This window comes from Hylobates moloch, unplaced genomic scaffold (genome assembly GCF_009828535.3).
Source record: "Hylobates moloch isolate HMO894 unplaced genomic scaffold, HMol_V3 SCAFFOLD_1, whole genome shotgun sequence".
Lineage (NCBI taxonomy): Eukaryota > Metazoa > Chordata > Mammalia > Primates > Hylobatidae > Hylobates > Hylobates moloch.
In genome coordinates this window covers 204,895,734-204,917,219 of record NW_026652276.1, presented here as the reverse complement: position 1 = coordinate 204,917,219, position 21,486 = coordinate 204,895,734, and the positions used below count along the sequence as shown (strand labels likewise).

General features: G+C 38.0%; 2 protein-coding genes across 4 annotated transcripts in view; one reads left to right on the top strand and one right to left on the bottom strand.

The window, feature by feature from the left end:
• Positions 1-19,686, bottom strand: part of SPAM1 (sperm adhesion molecule 1) — a 35,357-nt gene extending 15,671 nt beyond the window's left edge. Inside the window, exons 1-2 of one of the 3 annotated variants that reach the window (XM_058435741.1) lie at positions 19,575-19,620; positions 19,392-19,471 (exon numbers count right to left, since the gene is read on the bottom strand). The gene's annotated coding sequence lies outside the window, so the exon portion shown is untranslated. Of the gene's footprint in view, positions 1-4,493; positions 4,563-19,391; positions 19,472-19,574 lie in introns of all 3 variants that reach the window. The other 2 variants (XM_058435742.1, XM_032753525.2) reach the window with 2 other exon arrangements.
• Positions 15,443-15,748, top strand: LOC116809667 (U6 snRNA-associated Sm-like protein LSm3). The gene has a single exon (XM_032753526.2). The coding sequence runs from the start codon at positions 15,443-15,445 to the stop codon at positions 15,746-15,748; it is 306 nt and encodes a 101-aa protein (XP_032609417.1).
• Positions 19,687-21,486: the final 1,800 nt, after the last annotated feature.

The window sequence follows — 21,486 nt, the reverse complement described above, 5'->3', positions numbered from 1 at the left end:
GTGTCATTGAGTAGGGCTTTGACTTCTGAGTCTAAAAAGTACCCCAAACCTTGCTAAATCTTAAACACCGACAGCAGTTAAAGCCTCATCTTCAGACCCAGTAGAAGATGCCAATCAAAATAAACTGTGTTCATGAGATACAGGGACAGAAACTAAAACTATTCAATTCAAGGACCAGGGACTATAGCAGAAGAGCTAGGCATGTGAGATCATAAGGGCTGATTTTGAGAAAAAATAAGTTCAGTTTCTCTATAAATTAACCATTAATGTTGAAGGCATGCTGAGGCAAGACCAGAATATGGACTCCTGTGTTAGATTAACAAGGTTTTCTTGGAGCATTAACCCACTTCTTAATAAAAGGTTATAAAAGTTATAAAAAGGCTTATGGAAATATATCTTATGGTCAAGATAATTAAAGTTTTATAGGTGGTTTATAAGATTTGAGAGACATATTTAATTGACTTCATTCTGTCTTTATTAAGGCTTATTGTTTGGTCTCCTCTCTCAAAGTCTCCTCTCTCAAAGATAAAGCTTTCTGCTTTCATTTTTTTAATCTTTGAGTTATCACATTGGCTAAATAAATGACTTACTTTACAATGACTGTGATCCTATTTTGTGATATCAAGTATTCTAAACATTTTATATTTGAGACACTTTCCAAAATCAAATTCTAATTTTGGTCCTCATGAATTTATTGATATTAGTTCCCTAAAGTTTATAAGAGATATTTGGTTTATTTGATATAATAAAATCATACAGGAAGTATTGTCAAATATGAAAAAATGTTTAACCTTCTTTGAATTATATTTATATAAATGTGTAATTAGTGTGTTCCAAAATTGTATGAAATTCCTGTGCTTCTAATACATCTTAGCATATGTTATCAGTAATAATTATGATTATTATGTGAAATTGTTGTATGCCACAGAAGTAACCAATTTTCTTGTAAATTGTGTATTTAACTATGACTGTTCTAAGATTTTTGTCATCTGCAGTTTTATTTTTATCCTTTTCAAAAGGTGGCATTATAACCAGCGAAGGATTCTGACAGGTGCACTTGAAGGCAGGTTTCTGATAACTTTGGAGATTGTGACACTAGAATAGCGGAAAAACTTCCAAGATTCTTAAGGAGAGCTGAAATGTTCATGAATATCAAGCAGAATAGGAGTTAACTGCATAGACTAAACCGCATGGAAGACTGAAATAAATCCTTGTATTACTTTTTGCTTAAAATGTTGCTGATCCTTTATCAGAGGTAAGAAAAACTTTTCTTTTGAAATATTTACAGCTTTTAATAATTGAGTAAAGTATACTCCTATAAACAAAATTTGGAGCATATTTCTCTCTACCTGATTTCTCCAAAATTTGGAAACTAGTTGCAAGTATGCTTAAGTTATAGCAATATAGTTATTTGCATAAGTGTAATAAGAATCTGTTTTCTTTTGTAACAGGACATAATTGTAGACACTAGTTATTTTACCAAGGTTTTTTACCAGAATGGAATTCTTTTAGATACAGACTCCTTTAAGGAATCAAAGTTGAATTAAAGAGGCAATAAAAGCCCCTTCAGAAAGCTGATCTTATATCTTGTCTACACAGTCCCTGCACAGGTTCCTGACCTGTGGTAAGTAAAGAACGTCACTTTCTGACAGTCCCAGGATCCCCAAGATTCCTTGGGACCTTGAGGTGAGGAATTCACTCCATTAATACAGGTATTTGCAGGCACAGGCTGAGCTTAAGGCATTAAAGACAAACCTGAGATTCCTTATGGAATAAAGTTTCAGCAAAGCCAATTTTTTAAAAAAGAAACAATTATTCTTGCTGATTTTATGCATATACTATGGCCAAGTATAATAAGACTAAAACTTATTTTGCAGCTGAATTTGTCCTTTGACTTGTCTTTAGTGAAAATAGGACTGGAGAAAGAGAAAATATGTTTCAAACTATCTCAGAGACCTTTGTTTTAAGCTACAGTTTAGAAAAAAGGTCTCTGAGGCAGTAAATAACTATAGTACATCTGTTGTTAGATTCCAGTCTTGCCAAATATTTTTCAATTTTTATTATTTGGACTGAACTTACAGTTTGGACTGAATTCTAAAATTTTTCCTGACTACCAGTCTACAAAATAATCTATTCAATTTTTTCTTCTATTCCTCTTTTTCCCGATTTTTCCTAATTTGAAATCACTAAAAATTAAGCTGTGCTTTTTTAAAGTCCTGCAAACTGAACTAGACAACTTAAACTTTAGAAGAAAATAACAGCAACCTATTTACATACGTAAACCACTTTCATACCAGCCTACTGACTCACAGACTTCAGAGTAATAGTGCCTATATCAATTTTCCAGTATTGCTCACTTCTTTGTTTGTTGTTGTTTTTCTCCCTTCCTCTCCCTATTTTCTTTCTGTAGAATGTGAGATTTCACAACCTGGTAAAAATGAGCTTTACTAATAATATGAGACCTACCTGTCTAGGAATAAACTGCCCTAGCCACAAGGGATGAGACAAAACCTGACGCCAGGGACCCATTTTCTTCTAAAATGCTTTTTCTGAAAGACTTTTAAAAGAAAAGAGGAGAATGTGAAAGGAAAATAAACCTTAGGACGCCCAAATCACTAAGCCAAGGAAAAAGTCAACCTGGAAACTATGTCAGGCAAACCTGCTTCCCATTTTATTCCTAAATGAGCTAGCTACAAAGATAAAAAGCTACATACTTCCCTCACAATTTGCCCACAAGGGAATTCCTCGTGAACAAAGGACAGACAGAACTCAAAGTCATCCCACTGAGGCTCACCTGAGACATGCATATCTGATTGCTTCCTCTGCCCTATTGTTTATGTAAAAATGCAGATTCACTGAGCCAGACTAAATTGTATATTCAATGGAAAGCTGATCAAGCACTCAAAAGAATGCCACCTTTTGTCTCTTATCTGCTTATGACCTGGTAGCTTCCACCTCAAGTTGTCCTGCCCTGCCAGACCAAACCAATATACATCTTACACATATTGATTAATGTCTCACATCTCCTTAAAATGTATAAAAGCAAGCTGTACCCCGACCAACTTAGGAACACATTGTCAGGACCTCCTGAGGCTGTGTCACAGGTGTGTCCATAGCCTTAGCAAAATAAACTTTCTAAATGTTTTGAGACCTGTCTCAGATATCGTTTGGTTTACAGAATCCTGTTTTCTAAGATGGGAAGAGAGAGGGGAGGGAGAAAAAGAAGAGCCAAATAAATAATGAAATCCTTCAACAGCAGTTCCCAAAATAAAATTTTATTTAATTACTCTTTTGAAACATAGAGATATAATTCACACATGTCCAATTTGTACAGTAAACTTGTCCTATTGTAATGGTGTAATTAGGAATTAATAAATGTAAGAGACTAGAAAATCACAATCATTAAACATGAATTGGAAATATTGAATCCTTCAGCATTGACTCAATATTTAACATGAATTGGAAATATTGTATTCTTCAGCATTGACTCAATATTTACATTGATGTGTTATTAGAAATATTAGTACTTTCACATTTTAAAAACGCATTATAGGTCCAAGCACCACCATGGCTCATGACTGTAATTCCAGAGATTTGAGATGCCAAGGCAGAAGGATCACTTGAGGCCAGGAGTTTGAGGCCAGTCTGGGGAACATAGGAAGACCCCTATCTTTAAAAAAATAGAAAATAAAAAAGTTAGCTGGGCGTGGTGGTATGAACCTGTAGTACCAGCTACTAGGGAGGTTATGGTTGGAGAATCATTCTAAGCCAGGAATTTAAAGCTGCAGTGAGCTGTGACTGCACCACCACACCCCAGCCTGGATGACAGTGAGGCCCCATCTCTGAAAATTTAAAAAAAAAAAAAAAGCATGATAAGTCAATATTAATTATGTTGTATTAAAAATAAAATAATTCATCTTATTCTTGGAAGATAATTCCTTTGGGGAAAAATGTGAATAACATTTTATGTCCAAAATATCTTTGTAGGTCTCAGAGCTTATTAAAGAATGCATATAATACACCTTTAATTTTAGGATTAGTTCATTGTTCAACTTTCAGAGCCACTCTCATCAACTGGTACTCAATTGATGCATGCTAAGTGAGTTAATTAGTAAATTATATAAATGAACTTGATATGCTTTAAATTTCACCAAACTCAAAATTATGACCAATGGTGACACTTTAAAATGAAGATGTTCAAACACAAACAAAATCCACCAATCAGAAGCCACAGTGCAGTCAAAAAGAAAAAAAACAAAAACAGAAGTAAGCAGTAATTACAGCAGTAAAAACAGATTCAATTCAGAAAAAAACAATTGCAATAGGGGAAACAAAACCTCAGTATAATACTGGGCTCAATTCCAAAAACAACAAGGAAAAGTGATAATCTGTAGCCAAAAGGCAGGGTGGGGATCAGCAGGATAGAAAATTACTAGGAGGAAAGATCTCAGGTAAGGCAGGTTCTGGTGAAAACAACCTAACAGTATTCTTACTGAAGGCTGGCCGGGGTGATCAGACATCTCCTGGGGGATGACAGAGGATGAGGAACCCCCAAGAGTAATCTGAAATAGAAGATGGGGAATTCTTGCTAAACTGACTTGCAGGTTCTTGCTAGAACTGGACTCTGAAAGGAAGGACACCCAAGCCCAGAGTTTGAAACTTAGACAAAAATAATGCACAAATGAGCCTGATTAGAGTTTGATTAGCAGAAAATCTTTGTCTCTCCTCTTGTGCATGCTAAATTAGTTAGTTAATTAACTAAACGAATTTGATGTCCTTTGAGTTTAAGTAAACTCAAAATTATGGCTGATGATGAAACTTAAAGTCAAAATATTCAAAGAAAAATCAAGCATGTCATCCAGAAGTCACAGAACACAAGCATTATTCAGAAGACTAGCATGTCTTTCGTAGGCAAGCATAAGGCTGACACACCCAGATATGACTGAAATGAAGTAATTGAATAAAGACTTGAGGCCGGGCACAGTGGCTCACACCTGTAATCCCAGCACTTTTGGAAGGCCGAGGCGGGCAGATCACGAGGTCAGGAGATAGAGACCATCCTGGCTAACATGGTGAAACCCCGTCTCTACTAAAAATACAAAAAATTAGCCGGGCGTGGTGGCAGGCACCTGTAGTCCCAGCTACTCAGGAGGCTGAGGCAAGAGGATGGCGTGAACCCGGGAGGTGGAGCTTGCAGTGAGCCGAGATTGCGCCACTGCACTCCAGCCTGGGCAAAAGAGCAAGACCCTGTCTCAAAAACAAAAAAAAAGACTTGAAGATAATCTAAATGCAAGATGCTAATTAAAAACATAATAGCTTTGCTGAGGATGCTCTCTGTCAAATGTCTCTTGTTAAACCCCAGGCTGAGATCAGTGATAATTGACATTCAGTCAATCCAACATCCCACTATTAAAAAAACCTGGGGCCAATCCCGGTTCTGTGATTACAGTGGTTCAACTGCCTAGCACTAAGGCAAAGGGCTCAGTACCAAGTTAGGCTAAAGTTTAACAAGGATGACAAACACCTTTATTACTACTGGTGCATTGCATAATGAAGTTCACAAAAGTATAATAACCATAATGAGGGTTATGGGCTTGCAATTAACAGTCTATTAGCAATAACCAGTGTTTCTCTTCTCTCGACCAGTCAGATGACTTTTGGGTTTTATTTCTATGATTTGTCAAAGTCATAGTTGCTAAATCTTCTACATATGGGATTGTATTAAAGATCCAAATAGCCTCTATAGTCAAACACAAACAGAAAACACCTTTGTCCAAAGGCAATAGGGACCCAGTCTCATCAATTGTAACTAAGCACATTAACCAATGCTGAAGATAAATGCCAATAAATATATATTAGCTCACCTTCAAAAGATAATGCAACAAGTATTTTTCCTCTTATCTATTTAAGGTATCTGATGCCTACAGAGATAATAAGCCTCTAAATGGAGCACTTAGGATGCAGACTGAATTTTTCCTTAGGACAGGTGACTTGTTTAAAAGTCTTATCAGAGTGTTAAGTGGCTTACTATTTATCTTCCTAAAAAGCTATGTCCTGAAGTCTGCCTTAAGAATACACATTTTGTACAGCCAGGCATGGTGGTATGTGTCTGTAGTCCCAGCTGCTTGGAAAGCTGAAGCCAGAGAATCACTTGAGGCCAGGAGTTTGAGACTGCACTGTGCCAATATCATGCCTGTGAACAGCCACTGTACTCTAGCCTGGGCAACACAGTGAGACTCCATCTCTTTAAGGAAAAAAAAAAAGCACATTTTGTGATAGCAAAACTATAACTGAAGTCTTAGGTAATCAAATATCTTCCCAGCACCAACTGCCACCATTCTTTCTAACTAATGTGGTATAGTACAAGATTAGAATATACTTGTGCCAAAAAACAACACTAGAAACATTTATTAATGTCTTTCTTGACAATGACTTTTTTTCTGTCTTCTCACATTCACTTTTTACCTTTTACTTTCTATCTTTACTGTCTTCCATCTGCCCACGGGAGGTGGAAGCTGATGAAAAACATATCTAAAAAGACTAAGGAACTCAGATCCAGAAAAGAATTGAGGCTTTATTTCCATTTGTAGTTCCATTATACAACAGCTGGAAGATACAAATTATTCAATCCTTAAGCATCACTTAGCTCTTTAAAAATACATCAGTAATTCCTAAATCTATCTAAATTCCAGGAATGCTGGGATAACGAGTAAAATGATACCTATGAAGTGTCTTTTTTTTTTTTTTTGAGATGGAGTCTCACTCTGTTGACTGGTGTGCAGTGGTGCGATCTCGGCTCACTGCAAGCTCCACCTCCCTGGTTCACGCCATTGTCCTGCCTCAGCCTCCTGAGTAGCTGGGACCACAGGCGCCTGCCACCACGCCCGGCTAATTTTTTGTATTTTTAGTAGAGACGGGATTTCGCCATGTTAGCCAGGATGGTCTTGGTCTCCTGACTTTGTGATCTGCCGGCCTCGGCCTCCCAAAGTGATGGAATTGCAGGCGTGAGCCACCGCACCTGGCCTGAAGTGTTTTTTTAAGAAGCTATGTAAATCTAAAGTGTAGTGTTATTTCCCCTGGACTACCAATATTATTAAATCTTGCTTATTATGGCTCATTTGCATTTATTCCAAACTATGAGAAAGATAACTGTAATAGGTGTGGAGAGGATTCCTTTTGACATTTTGGGAGCCATAAAAGCCAATGTATGCAATTAGATTAGGGATATCTCTATAAAAATATAGAGATTGTAAACCCCAAGCCTAAGAACATTAAAGAAATATTTGCCATGGATACTGATTTAGACAATACAGAGATGTCTGGGGGTAATAACAATAATCTAAGTCTTCTGTAAAGAATATGGTTAATAAGAAAGGCAAGGTGGGAGGAGGAAGAGTTATACATAGCAAAATTCATTTCAAATTGTAGAAACTCAGAGCAAGTTGTATTTACAATTGTCCCTTTATCTCCACCAATAAACTGAGTCACTGCTGGTGTTTTGCCTCCATAGAGATCACATGCTTCTCACTAAAAGGGAAATTGGAGAGCTAAAACCACATTTTTGCAGCAGAATTCAGTCAGCCCCTCCACTCTGAGACCATCTCTAGCTAAAATCTATTTAGAAAGAACATTACAGAGTGAAACCATTCCCATAAACTTTATAGAATTTATTGGGGAAGAAGGGAGGGGGAGAACTAAGATAAACCAAGCCTGCAGCACACTCAGCATTAAACATTAGGTTAGCTTGCTCTCTGACCCACTTCGTCACAGTGTTTCCCTGTTGCTCCAGAATCACATAGACTGTTATAAGACTGTAGTTCCCCCTAACTGCTCTACGTGACAACTTGAACATTACTAAATGTAGGTTTTCCCTTTGAGATGTTTTTTAAGTCCTGCATACCAGTGAAACTACTGATGCCAGCTGATCTGAGGGACTTCATGAGGAGCTAACTTGTCTCCTTTTACCAAAGAATACAATTTCCACATCCTAATTACTCCATCCCTCTTACCCTGACCAATCAATAACCCCAATCTTCCAGCCCGTTGTCCTCCACAATCCCCTTAAAAAACCTCATCCCAGAAATCCTTGAAGAGATGGATTTGAGAGTCTCCTTCCATCTCCTAACCTGGCTGCCCTGCAATCAATAAACTCTTTCTCTGGTGCAAACACTGCTGTCTCAATGTATTGCATGGTTACTGTGCAGCAGGCATCTGAACCTGTTAGTCTTACAACAAAACCACAACTAAATTTCACTTAAGTAGTCCAATTCATTTTAAGCACAATAGAGAGTAATTGAGAACACAGTAATACAAGAAAATAATATTAAGTAAGCCTATACCTAGCATTTTTTTCCAGACTGAAGGTCACAACCTATTAGTGAGTCATAAAGTAAATTTAATTGCTTGTAATAAGCCTTTAAGAAAACCCATAAAATAGACTATAATAGTGTAGAATAGGATAGGATAAAATAGGCTAGGATAGAATAAGAAGTACCAGAGTGTCATTGCATGAATAAGGGTGAGTATTGTTTTATGAACCTTTTCTATCAGTTATATATTTGTATGTGTATGTCTACTGAGTAACAGTATAAAATGTACTTTTTAACTGTGGAATGGATTAAATCACTTGAATACACAAAAACTTTGGAGGCTGACACACTTGGGTTTTAAATCCTAAGGGCAGCCACTTTCTAATTAACTAGCCTTAGCAAGTTACTTAATCTCTTTAATCTCTTCAGCAACAAGAAGAGAATTCTTATCTGTCTGAGAATTCCTTAAGCAATGTCTGTAAATACCTAAACGACTGGACTAAGTAATTTAGTTTTCTAGATTAGGATCAACAGGCCTAGAATCTGGTTTCTCAATGTAGTAGCAATGTGATGTTGCCCAAACTATTTCACTTCACTGTGCTTTAGTTTTGTGTGTAATTTTAACTGTAAAATATGGGCAATAAAGCAACTATCTCATAGGTCCCTTGTGAAATTTTGATGAAATAATGTATATAAAACACTTAGCACAATGCTTATGCAAGGATTCAGGACATGCTACCTCAAAATATGCCACTTTGGCATATTAGTTATTTTGAGTTGAGAGTGATTGAAGATGCAAGAAGGGCACTCTGCTTTCTTCCTTTCTGCCCAAAACAAGACATCAAATTCCCCATGTACAGGCACCCTCCCTGTATTAGGAAGAAGAGAACATTCTCTTTTTAAATCTTTAATTGACAAATAATAATTATACCTATTTATAGGGTACAGTGTGTATTTCAATACACGTATACAATGCATAATAAGCAAATAAGGATAATTCGCATATCTATCATCTAATTCATCATTTATATTATGAACAATCAAAATCTTCTATCTATTTGAAAGCATACAATAAATTCTTGTTAACTATAGTCACAGTAAATTGTTAACTATAGTGCTATAAAACACTAGAACTTATTCCTCCTGTCATGCTGTAATTTTGTATCCATTTACCTACCTCTGCCTATTCCCCCTCCCTCCTCTTCCCAGCTTCTAGTAATCACTATTCTACTCCCTGCTTCTGTAAGATCAATGTTTCCAGCTTCCACATATAAGTGAGAACATGCAATATTTGTCTTTCTGTGCTTAGCTTATTTCAATTAATGTCCTCCAGGCTCATCCATGTTGCAGCAAATGACAGGATTTCGTTCTTTTTATGGCTGAATTGTATTCCATTAGGTTTATATACCATATTTTTCTTTGTCCATTCATCCACTGATGGATGCTTAGCTTGATTCCATATCTTAGCTGTTGTGAGTAGTGTCACAATAAACATGAGAGTGCAGATATCTCTTTAACACACTGATTTCCTTTCCTTTGGATATATAGCCAGTAGTGGGAGTTCTGGGTAATATGATAGTTCCATTTTCTAGTTTTTCGAGGAAACTTCTACTGTTTTCCATAATGGCTATACTAATTTACATTCCCACCAACAAGACGTGAGTTCTCTTTTTTTCATATCCTCAGCAGCATTTGTTATTTTGTGTCTTTTTGATAATGTCCATTATAACTGGAGTGAGATGATATCTAATTGTGATTTTGATTTGGACTTCCCTGATGATTAGTTATGTTGAGCATTTTTAATATACAGTTATGCATCCCTTAATAACAAGGATATGTTCTTTAAAATGCATTTGTAGGTAATTTCCTCATTGTGGGAACATCATGGAGTATACGTATACAAACCTAGATGATATAGCCTATTACACACCTAAACCATATGGTATAACCTATTGTTCATAGAGTATAAATCTGTACAACATGTTATTGTACTGAATACTGTAGGGAATTGTAACACAATTGTAGGTATTCATGTATCTAAACATACCTAAACATAGAAAAAAAGTAATGTGCTGCACTATGACAGTATAATGACTATAACATCATTAGATCATAGGAATTTTGCAGCTCCACTATAATCTTATGGGACCACCATGGTATATATCTATATATATATATGGTCTATCATTGACCAAAACATTATTATACAGAGTATGACTGTACTTCTTGGCCATTTGTATGTCTTCTTTTGAGAAATGTCTATTCAGATTATTTGCCCACTTTTTAATCAAATGATGTATATATTTATTATTCATTGATGAGTTGTTTGAGTTCCTTGTGTATTTCAGATGTTAATCCCATGTTGGGTGAATAGTTTGCAAACCCTTTCTCATAAGAAGAGAACATTCTTATGAAGACTGGGAGTCAGTGCTCAAATGGATCTGTACAAACAATCCTATTAAAATAATTCTTATCTTCCATTCATTCCCCAATACATTTCCTAGTCATTTTCCACAAATTACTACTCCTAGAAGGTTAAACCCCTTTCCCATTTTGTCACTTCTCCACAATTTATCATTTTTGTTTTAAAAGTATGTAAGCTTTCTATCCTAATTGTTTCTTTGGGTTTTCATTTTTTTCTATGAAGGCTTCAATGTGCATGTAAAAATAATGAATAAAAATTGTTTGCTATTCTCAATAACACAGGAACAGAAAACAAAACACCCCATGTTCTCGCTCATAAGTGGGAGTTGAACAATGAGAACACATGGTCACAGGGAGGGGAACATCATACACCAGGGCCTGTCGGGGGTTGGGGGCAAGATGCGGGGAGAGCATTAGGAGAAATACCTAACGCATGCGAGGCTTAAAACCTAGATAACAGGTTGATAGGTGCAGCAAATGACCATGGCACATGTATATCTATGTAACAAACATACACTTTCTGCACATGTATCCTGGAACTTAAAGTAAAATTTAAAAAAAAAGAAAAAATAAATAATATTTTAAAAATTGTTTGCTATTCTCCTGTTAATCTGTGTTTTTGTCAGCCACAGAACTTCAGGAAGTAGAGGAAGTTTACTTTTCTTTCCCTACAGTTCTGGCAATGAGAATGGGATATCATTGGCTGGGACACCCTGCACACTTCAGAGGTTACCATTGAGATCTTGGGAGCACCCAGCAAAGTTAGCAAAAGATAAATATTTTTACCACATCAACCTCCTAATCTCTGCCTATAGAGTCTGGTCAAATGAAAATGGCAAGAGACTATCCCTGTCTTTCCCTTTTCAAATTCAGACTAGCAGGAGAAACAATTTGTGTGAACGAGTTATTTGGGTATAGATACTCATTATTTTTTTGCGTGTGACCAATCAAAGTTTAATTCCTTTAAGCTACATTTTGCCACAAGCAAAGAGATGGTAAATCAGTTTACTGGTCATCATTTTATACAAGTAAAGAAGGTGAGATTATGGTTCTGTATACTTTTTCTGGTCCATGTGCAGAGTAATGGTTCAAACCAGTTCTGTGGTTCCCAGTAGATTTGTAATGGTTCGGGTTCTCTTTATTCATCTTCATAGGCAGTTAGAAACAGATTCACACGAAGGTTATGAAATAGAGTATGGTTACTATCGCCTCAAGGAAAAGGCTTGGATCTAATGCAGATATGGGGGTAAGGAATCAGCTCAGATCTCCTGTGCTCTCCATGATGCAACTTCAAGAAAATAATTATCCTGCTCACTCCCACCTAAGGTAGCACAATGAAGTAGGTGAGGGTCTTCCGCATACTAGCTGAGTCCTCCTAGCCATAGATACCACTTGATGTGGCTGCCCCAATTTGGGATCGGACTGACCCCACAGCCGAGGAACCCAGAATGCAGCTGCCACTGCCATTTTCTACCTGGACTCCTTGTGATTTTTATCTGAAGTACTCTTGGTTTTAATTCATCCTTTTCCTCCCAGACATGGTCATTGTTTTCCTATGTCTCTGTCTTTTGTGTTATTTTTCATATGGAAGGGAATCACAGGGTAGCACACAGGCATATGTTCTATAGGCATGTTGTTAAAACTGGCTTTATAGACTGATGGGTTTACTGTCCTCATTGGGCTGGTGTTTGGACAAACTTTGCTGTGGGTCATCAATTTTTTTAAAAAGATGAGTTTCTCCTTTCATCGCTTTTTATGTTCTGAGATCTTGGCTTGTAACCAGTGAGGATATGCTCTTTGGTTTCTGCCAGCAGAGGGGTACAGGTTATGAGGGATGCATCAGGTGGCTACCATAAGGCTAGGAACCCTAGACATTGGAGGGTATGCTGAAAAATCAATTGGAAAAAAGCAGACTAATTGGAAAAAAGGCATGCAAATCTATTTAATGTGTATATACAGGAGACTTCAGAATGAAGTCCCAAAGATAGAGGGGAGATTGTCTATTTTTATGCTTCAGTTCAGCAAAGTATAAACAGCCATATGGAAATATGACTGGACAAAAAGGGTAGGATCTAATACTAATAGACTGAGGGAAAGAAATCCAGTCAGGCCTACCTGTCTAGATTCTTCTTGGCCTCTCTGTGCATGCATTCCTTCCTTCTAGGTATGGGACAGGAACCTCTCTGGAATGGGGGTCTTACAACTTACAGTCAAACAAGGTAGGTCACATAATTTCTTTATGGCCAGTTTTTATATAGAAAGGCAGAGGGAAAGTTAGAGTAATATTTTAGGTTTTATGGCTGACTTTTGGAAAAAGGGGTTCTGGTATCTATGACCTGCCCAGGGGAAAAGAAATTCTAGTTTTTTATGGCTAGCCTTGGAGGCAAATGGGACTGAGAGACAGGAGGCCAGAAGAAAGTCAGATAAAAACTTTTGCTTCTGAGGCCTTCATTATGGGGTATTACTTTCTACGCCCCAACAACAAGCAGCATTTTCATTGTCCAACCTTGCCAGCTTTCAGGGGAGTTTGTTTTATTGAGGGGTCAGTATGGCAGATGCATTTGAGAGTAAGAGTAGTGACTTAAGAACACCCTGACAATGACCCTGTGATGTAAGAATCCAGGAGTGGCCAACCCAGAGTTTCACTCCTTAGCTACAAAGGATATCTGAACCCCTGACCCATCCCTCGGAATATAGGCCATACAGGGGATCAAGGCCCTTTGTTTTGGGTTAGATGGAGCTTGCTAGGTGGCGGGTGCTAAGTAAAAATGTTATATAATCTGCATGCTTTTTACAAATGGGAGCGGTTCTCCTGTCCAGTTCTCCATGACCAGAACATCCTTGTATATAAGTTCCCCCAGCAAATCCTATGTCTCATTTGCTCTCAAGGTCCCAGTCTATAAGGAGTCTTTGTTGTCTCTACCCTTGTTGCTTTGCCAGTGCTGGGAAGTCCCATCCAGTATTACCTGTCCAATATCACGGATTACAGAGTCTGTAATTGGGTGCATCTCACTTGTGTAGGACACCAGAGACACTAATTTTCACAGACATTATTCTTACAATGTTTGTGAAATGAGAGTCTTTTCATGTGTGACAATGAGAGTCTTTGCTTCCTTAGGATATTTTTGGGAGTGGCTTTTTGGATCACAGGAGCTGTATCTTCTGCACCTCTTTGGGGATACCTCTTGAATTCATGATAAAAGTGTATTCTAAACCTGGAAAGTTACCTCCAAGTTTTTTCATGAAAAGATTTATTGGATTGAGTTGCTGTTAGAATGGATATATGCTTGGAGATCCTACTTGCAATGGCCAGATGATGAATCCATGGATTTGGAAAAACTTTTATATTTGAAAAGATTTTTAGAGAACTCTCATCCTAAACAAATGGTTTTTTGGTACCTATGGGGAGATGAAATTGGAAGTAGGACAAAAAAAAGAGCATTATGGCCAGGCTTAGGGATTCCCTCAAGATTAAGAATAGAAATCAGACTTAGAACAAAAGTTAAAAATCCACATCTACTGTACGTGTCCCTTTCCCCTTTACTCTCAATTCCAAACTATCCCTGACCTTCCAGAAGATATTTTGAATCTCCAGACCCTGACTTATGTTTCTCTCCTTCAAATCCAGCCCAGCCTCCTAAGCAAATTCCTTTAATTCCTGAAGCTCCTCTGACTTCTAAAACAAACAAACAAACAAAAATCCCTAAACACCTAGCTTCCTTCTTTAAATTCTTTTTCCCTGCAAGAACAGCAGAAAGCACTCTGGCCTAATCTCCAGGCCAGGGAATACAAGTTACTTATGTAAATGCTGACAGTCAGAAAATAACTTTGTCAGAGGCCCCAGGGATACACAGCAGGGCTCATTTCCATGTCCCTTATAATTCCATCTACTTTCTGGGTCGATATAATCAGACCCCATCAGCTGCAAGTCTTCCCATGAAATTCCTTTTGTGGATGTATCCTTAATACCACAACAAAGAATTCATGTCCTCTGGACAGCAGCAGATCTTTTAAAATAAAAAGCCCTTTTATACCACACCCCACCCCACCCCCAAAAGACACACCTTTCAGAAGATCCTATCAAACTTAGAAGTTAGAAAAGTTAGTGACAATATACAACTCCCCTCATAGGGATTTTGATTGGCTCTTCCTACCCAGGGTGATACTGTAGTTACCAGACAAGCCAGACAACCCTCTAGGAATAACTACCTCTCCCAGGTAACAAACACACATAAAGAAAACAGGTAGCCAGAACTTCTCCCAGGCCTTCCTGCAAATGACGAGGAAATGACTCAGCTGGCAGCTGATATTTAGGGCCTCATAAAAGTGATAGTAGAGACCTTTCCCACCAAGGTGCATTGGTCTAAGGTTGAAAAGTACACTCAGAAAGAAAGGGATGCCAAGGTTTTTGTGGAATGCTGTATACAGACTTTCCAAAGGCATGCTGCATTTAACCTCAAAGCCCTAGAACATAAAAATCTTATTATTTCCACCTTTATTGGAAATCCTCTGTCTAGAATAAGGAAGCAAATCCAAAGTAGCTTTCTTGTCTGGGCAGGACAGTCTCTTCAACATTGTGATTGAAGCTTCTACCCAATTCTTTGAAAAAAGGCTTGCAGAAAAACAGGAGGGGGAAAAAAATTAACATTAACTGTCCTTGCCTTGCAAATTTAGTCTTTATAAAAACACACCTGCGCAGGATTTGAAACATGGTGGACAACGTAGACCAACAAAGTACCAACACTGTAGAGGAGCCCCTGGATCTTATCAGGCTCAGCCTAGATGAGCGAATTTATGTGAAAATGAGGAATGACCGAGAGCTTCGAGGCAGATTACCTGCTTATGATCAACATTTAAATATGATCTTGGGAGATGTGGAAGAAACTGTGACTACTATAGAAATTGATGAAGAAACATATGAAGAGATATATAAATCAACGAAACGGAATATTCCAATGCTCTTTGTCCGGGGAGATGGCATTGTCCTGGTTGCCCCTCCACTGAGAGTTGGCTGAAACAAAGAATTTGTCCTGTATGGAAAACGAGAGACTTTGTACGGTGACCTCTCTAAAAGTACAGAACATTCACAAGAGAAACCTGCATACATTTTGATATTAAGAAATAATTCCGAGGATTCTTCCACTCCTGAAATGAGTTGATTTGCAGATAACTCACAAGTTCTTAAGCTAAATGGTATTTTCATTTTTCTCAAGCTCTTCCAATAAATACGACCACGAAGATGCAAACAAATAAAAAAATAAATAAAAAAAACACACCTAGGAGCCTAGGGGTAATTCAAATCCCACCCATTTTTCTTACCAACCACAGAGCTTCCCCTATTCATTTCAAGATGTTTGCAGGCACTATATACAAACCCAGACATTGAAAAAAACAATTGTCCTGCACTTAAAAGAAAGGAAAGCTTAAACAATCTCTCCAGACCCCAACTTCCTCAGAGGACCCATTTTCCTCTTTGTGAGAGAGGAAGTATATCCTCCATCCTTAAAATAGAAGATCAGGAACTGGATTTTTCAATTGATACTGATGTGACTTTCTCTACTACTGGCTTAAAGTATTCATCTCTAGCTATCATCTCTAATTCTATTCAGCTGTTGGAATTCCAGGGACGCCTGTTTCATTGCCTACATCTTAGGCCACCTCAATATTTGTAGGGCCTCTTAACATCCATCACGCCTTTCTAGTTTCTGACTTCTTACTGGCAAACCTTTTAGGCAGAGGTTTGTTATCTAAATTTAATGCCACCATAGAGTATAATTATAAAGATATTTTTTATTTTCTTACCTTCAGACCAAACCTCAAGCTTCCTACCTTCCCTAATGGAAACCCATATCAATTTAAAATCTTCTGAAGAGGATGCAGTCTTAAAAGATATCCCAATTAGTATCTGGGCCTCACATATAAATGAGATTGTATAGCTTGGATAGCTACTGAAGTGCACAGTCAATGGGCGTTACCTGGAAAAGTAATTAACCTTTCCTGTAAAGTAGCGCAATACTCTCTTTCAAGATGAAAAATAAGGAATTGAACCTATAATAGACTATTTTATAGCAGGGTTTTCTTACCTTCTTACCCTGCAATACCCTAATCTTGCCAATAATAAAAGTAAAATTTGATTTAGATGGGAACCAAATCCATAGATTTGTACAAGATCTAAGAGCCATAAATTCTTATAATGCGCCATCACCCCATAATTCCTAATCCAGCCACTATGCTGACCTCAATTCCTGCTGATGCAGTCTGGTTTATAGTAATTAACCTCTGGTCAGCTTTCTTTTTAATTCCATTACTCTGGGACTCAAAATTTGTCTTTGCATTTATGTTTAGAGGAAGACAATCAACATAGATGCATATCTCATAGATATAATTATGAGTTCCCTTCAATATTTTTCTAAGTCTGTAAAACCAATTTCGACCCTGTAGCTTTTACTCAGGCTTCACTCTTGTTCAATACATTAATAACCTTTTTCTTTATAGCCAAACTAAACAGGGTGCTCTTATAGACTCCCTCATTCTCCTGAAAGAACTAGTTGAATGAGGCCTTAAATCCTTCATATCTAAACGTCAGTGGATGCAAACAACTGTTACCTACTTAGGACATGAGATATCTCAGGGCACTAAAAACAGCACAAAATGCTTTGAATCAGCCTTGCCCATCTCTCTCCCAAAAACAAAAAGCAGCTGCATAAATTCCTAGGGACAGCTAGCTATTGTCATCAATGAGTTCTTACTTTTGCTGCCCATGCTAAATCCCTATGGACGCCCTCCTCCCGATGCTACTTCAGAGTTCATTTCCTAGCTCTTGGAGCCATTGAACTCCTGCAAAACCTTAAAATGAGCACTTCTCACATAGCCAGCTCTTGGCTTACCCAACTTTGGCAAACCTTTTCACCTATATTGCCATGAAAAGAATAGGATTGTTTTGGGTATTCAAAATAACCTCTTGCCTCTTGGATATGAGGACTAAGCTCTGATTTTTTATCTTACCCAAATTCCTACCTAAGAGATCCAGGGAGTCATGCCCTACAAACTATAAATTCTCATCAGATGAGTTTTATTGGACCCTATGTATTGTGGCTTACTTTTCAATCTGACTGGCATAGTATTATGAGACAAGGAAAAAAATATTTAACCCCAAGATCTATTTCCTTGCCATACCTTAAAAATGCCCTGCAGTGTCTCATGGGAAGAATCCACATCCTATAGAGAATCCCCTTCCCCTTTGTTTTCTTTCCTTCCTTCCCAGATCCAGGAGATAATCAACTAAGAGCCAGGCACACTAAGTCCTATTAAAAAACTATTTACAACCTGGTCTCTCTAAAATCTCCTATCTAAGAGCTTCCTCTGCACAATAAAACTTGGTCTCCATAATCCTTTATCTTTAACCTGAACATTCCTTTCTATCGATCCCAGGTCTTCAGACAACCTCAACCAATTGTCAGCCAGAAAACCTTTAAATTTACCTATAAGCTAGAAACCCCCACTTTGAGTTGTCCCACCTTTCTAAACCAAACCAATGTATTTCTTAAACGTATTTGACTAATGTCTCATGCCTTGCTAAAACACATAAAACCAAACTGTACCCCGACCACCTTGGATATATGTTCTCAGGACCTCCTAAGGGCTGTGTCACGGGCCATAATCACTCATATTTGGCTCAGAATAATTCTCTTCAAATATTTTACAGAGTTTGACTCTTTTCGTCAACAGGTATGTCCTATACTATATTTCTAGTAAACCAAAAAGTATCAGAGACAGGTCTCAATCAATTTAGAAGTTTATTTTGCCAAAGTTAAGGATATGCCCAGAAGAAATAAACATGGAGTCACAGAAAGAGTCTGTGGTCCGTGCCTTTTTCTAAAAATGAATTTGAGGGCCTCAGTATTTAAAGGAGAAAAGCAGGCTGGCGGGGACAGAAGGAGGGTATGATAATCCACATGTTGCAAGGGAAAAGAAGTAGGTAGGGGAATAGTCAATTATGTATTCATCCAGTGCTCAGTAAATTTGCACTTTACATAAGATAAGGTAAACACAGAGTAACTACCTGTGGAGTTAACATTTTATCTCTAGCTATCTGCTTAGGAACAGGAGAAAAGGCAGTTTCTTGCACAACTCACATTTCAACTTAATTTTTTTTTCCTTTTGGCATGATGAATTGGGGTTCTGAGTTTTTATTTTCCTTTCACCTTCTCAAGTCAATTAGACCCTATGGCATCAGGCATTTCCCCATTCCTGCATGAAGTAGTCACAGCTGGTGGCTTAATTGGCAAATTCAGTATTCTTACATTAGGTTCCCCTCTTTACCTCCATGTTCCCCATTCCCCCATTCTGTGTCCATTCTTTTATGACTTAATAAGACACAGCACCTCTCAACACAGTAGCAGACCACCTATACACAGGTCTTATTAACCAATCCCTCCATTGTAATGCCTTTTTTTTTTTTTGAGACAGAGTCTCATTCTGTCACCCAGGCTGGAGTGCAGTGGCGTGATCTCGGCTCACTGCAACCTCTCTCTCCCAGGTTCAAGAGACACCATGATAGTGGTGAAGAAATTAACAACTGAGGTTATTCCTCATTTTGGCATTTCTTTATAGATTGAATCAGACCAAGAAAGTCATTTTTTAGTAGAAATAAAATACTCACAAAATCTCTGGATTACTCATTAAAATTTCTTACTTCATACCATCCTCAATCATCAGGTCAAGTGGAACACAAAAATCTAGACATAAAAAGAACTTATAGGAAAAAATCCATCAAGCCAACTCTTTCAACCAGGAGATCAGGTATACATCAAGATTTTTAGAAAAAGCTTGTACTGTTACCTTGCTAGGAAGGACCTTATGAAGTACTGCTAACCACCTACACTGCTATCACACTTTCTGAATTCATGTGAGCCACATCAAGGTAGAGCCAGTCATCACTCTCAGGACAACTGGAAGACCATCCCTACAGGTGACCTCATAGTAAGGATTTCAGAGCCAAGGCTCTAGAAGCAAGATGACACCACAAAGCAAACAGCTTTCCTCAAGATCACAGACCAAAAAACTTTGCTTTCATCTATTTTCCCCCTTTAAGTTTCTCTCCTCCCTGGTGTGTGTGGGGGGAGTAGAGGGGAGATCTTTTTCAACAAAACCTCCCATTTATTGAGAAGCTGACTGGAGATTACTTGTCTCAATCTATCCTATTCCCTCTCTGATCCTCCACTATGGGCTTTCTTTCAAATGTTGCCTCTTTCATATTAACCTCACTCTTTTCTTCATAGGTTAAACACAAACCTGACACCACCCTTGCACCAGTTTCTCAAACCTTGGTCATGTCAACTAAACCATATAATTATTGCTTATGTCAACATCTGATAGCATGAACAAACCTGAATTAGTTTTTATTCCAGCCCATGGGGTACCAGGTGGACCAACTATGGAAGATAAATGAATGAAAGAGTATGGTATCCATGGTCAGAAAAACAATGTCACTCTACTTTTCCTTCTGGTGAGTTCATTGGGCAAGGAAAAACCTCTATGTAAGCTCAAGAATTGTCCCTTGCTCAAATAAAGACGTTGGAAGAAAAAAAACTTTTCCAATTAAAAACAAATATGGTACTGATCTCTTCCCAAGTAACAAGCCAAGACAATATTGCAATCAAACCCTGTAGTTTGACTCCATACACCACATCCTCAAACCCTTCATGGAGGTCATAATGAGGCAGGAGAATAGGGTCGGGAGACAGGGAGCCTGAGGACAAACTGTGGCTAACTTCTTGGAATTGGACCAAAAGGAAAACCCCACCTCTCCATGCCCAGGTGAAAAGGGGCAAAAGTTCCTGACCTCTACAAAACCCTCCTCCCCTACCTCACAAATGAGAAATGCCTCTGATTGGTTGTGGCCCAAGCCTCCACTTCAGCCTTTGATTGGTTGCAGGCTGAGCCTCCACTTCAGCCTCTGATTGGTCTCAAACCAAGCCTCCACTTCAGTCTCTGATTGGTCACAGGCCAATCCTTCATATGTGTAGGGTGTAACCAATTGGAGGCCTCTGAAGGGTACCTAGGGGTGTTACCAAATTCTTTTAGTTTAATTTAAAACCCTGAAGAACATTGCAGTTAGGCTCTTGAGCCATTTGCTCAAACTTGCTCCTACTCTGTGGAGGCTACTTTCACTTCAATAAATCTGTGCTTTTGTTGCTTTGTTCTTTTGTTGCTTTGTGCGTTTTGTTCAATTCTTTGTTCAACACTCCAAGAACCTGGAAAACTCACAGTCAAGACTTTCGATCCGGTAACAATAAGTGATTCTAGAACTACCTTTTATAACACAAACTTTTGCCAAATCACCAAATGTGTTGGCTGGTTCATAGGCCACTCTTGCAGAATCTGGGTGGGGTAGCTCAGCTGCTCTCCTGATTAGGCTCCTTAGCACCAGAAATTGTATATAAATAGATCAAAAATCTGGATTAACTTGGTCAGGTGACAAAATCAAGCCTTTTAGCTGCCAAAGCCAGATTGCAGGTCTCCTATGTCAAATGTTTCACGACATTTTCTGCTTTTACAAACTGACAGAGGCACGTGAAAATGAAGGTGTGGAGACATCAATATGACCAATAATGAAAGTTGTGGAACACACTACATCTGGGGAATTACAGTTTCCATTTTTTGTTCATGAACAACACTGATCATTTTATCTTGTATGGTTGATGAAAATGCTGCCTCTTTGTGAATCAGTTGGGACAAATATTGTCTGATT

Bases quoted from the DNA above. Each gene is read 5' to 3' on its own strand.
- LOC116809667 (XM_032753526.2), top strand. From the start codon at position 15,443: ATGGTGGACAACGTAGACCAACAAAGTACCAACACTGTAGAGGAGCCC.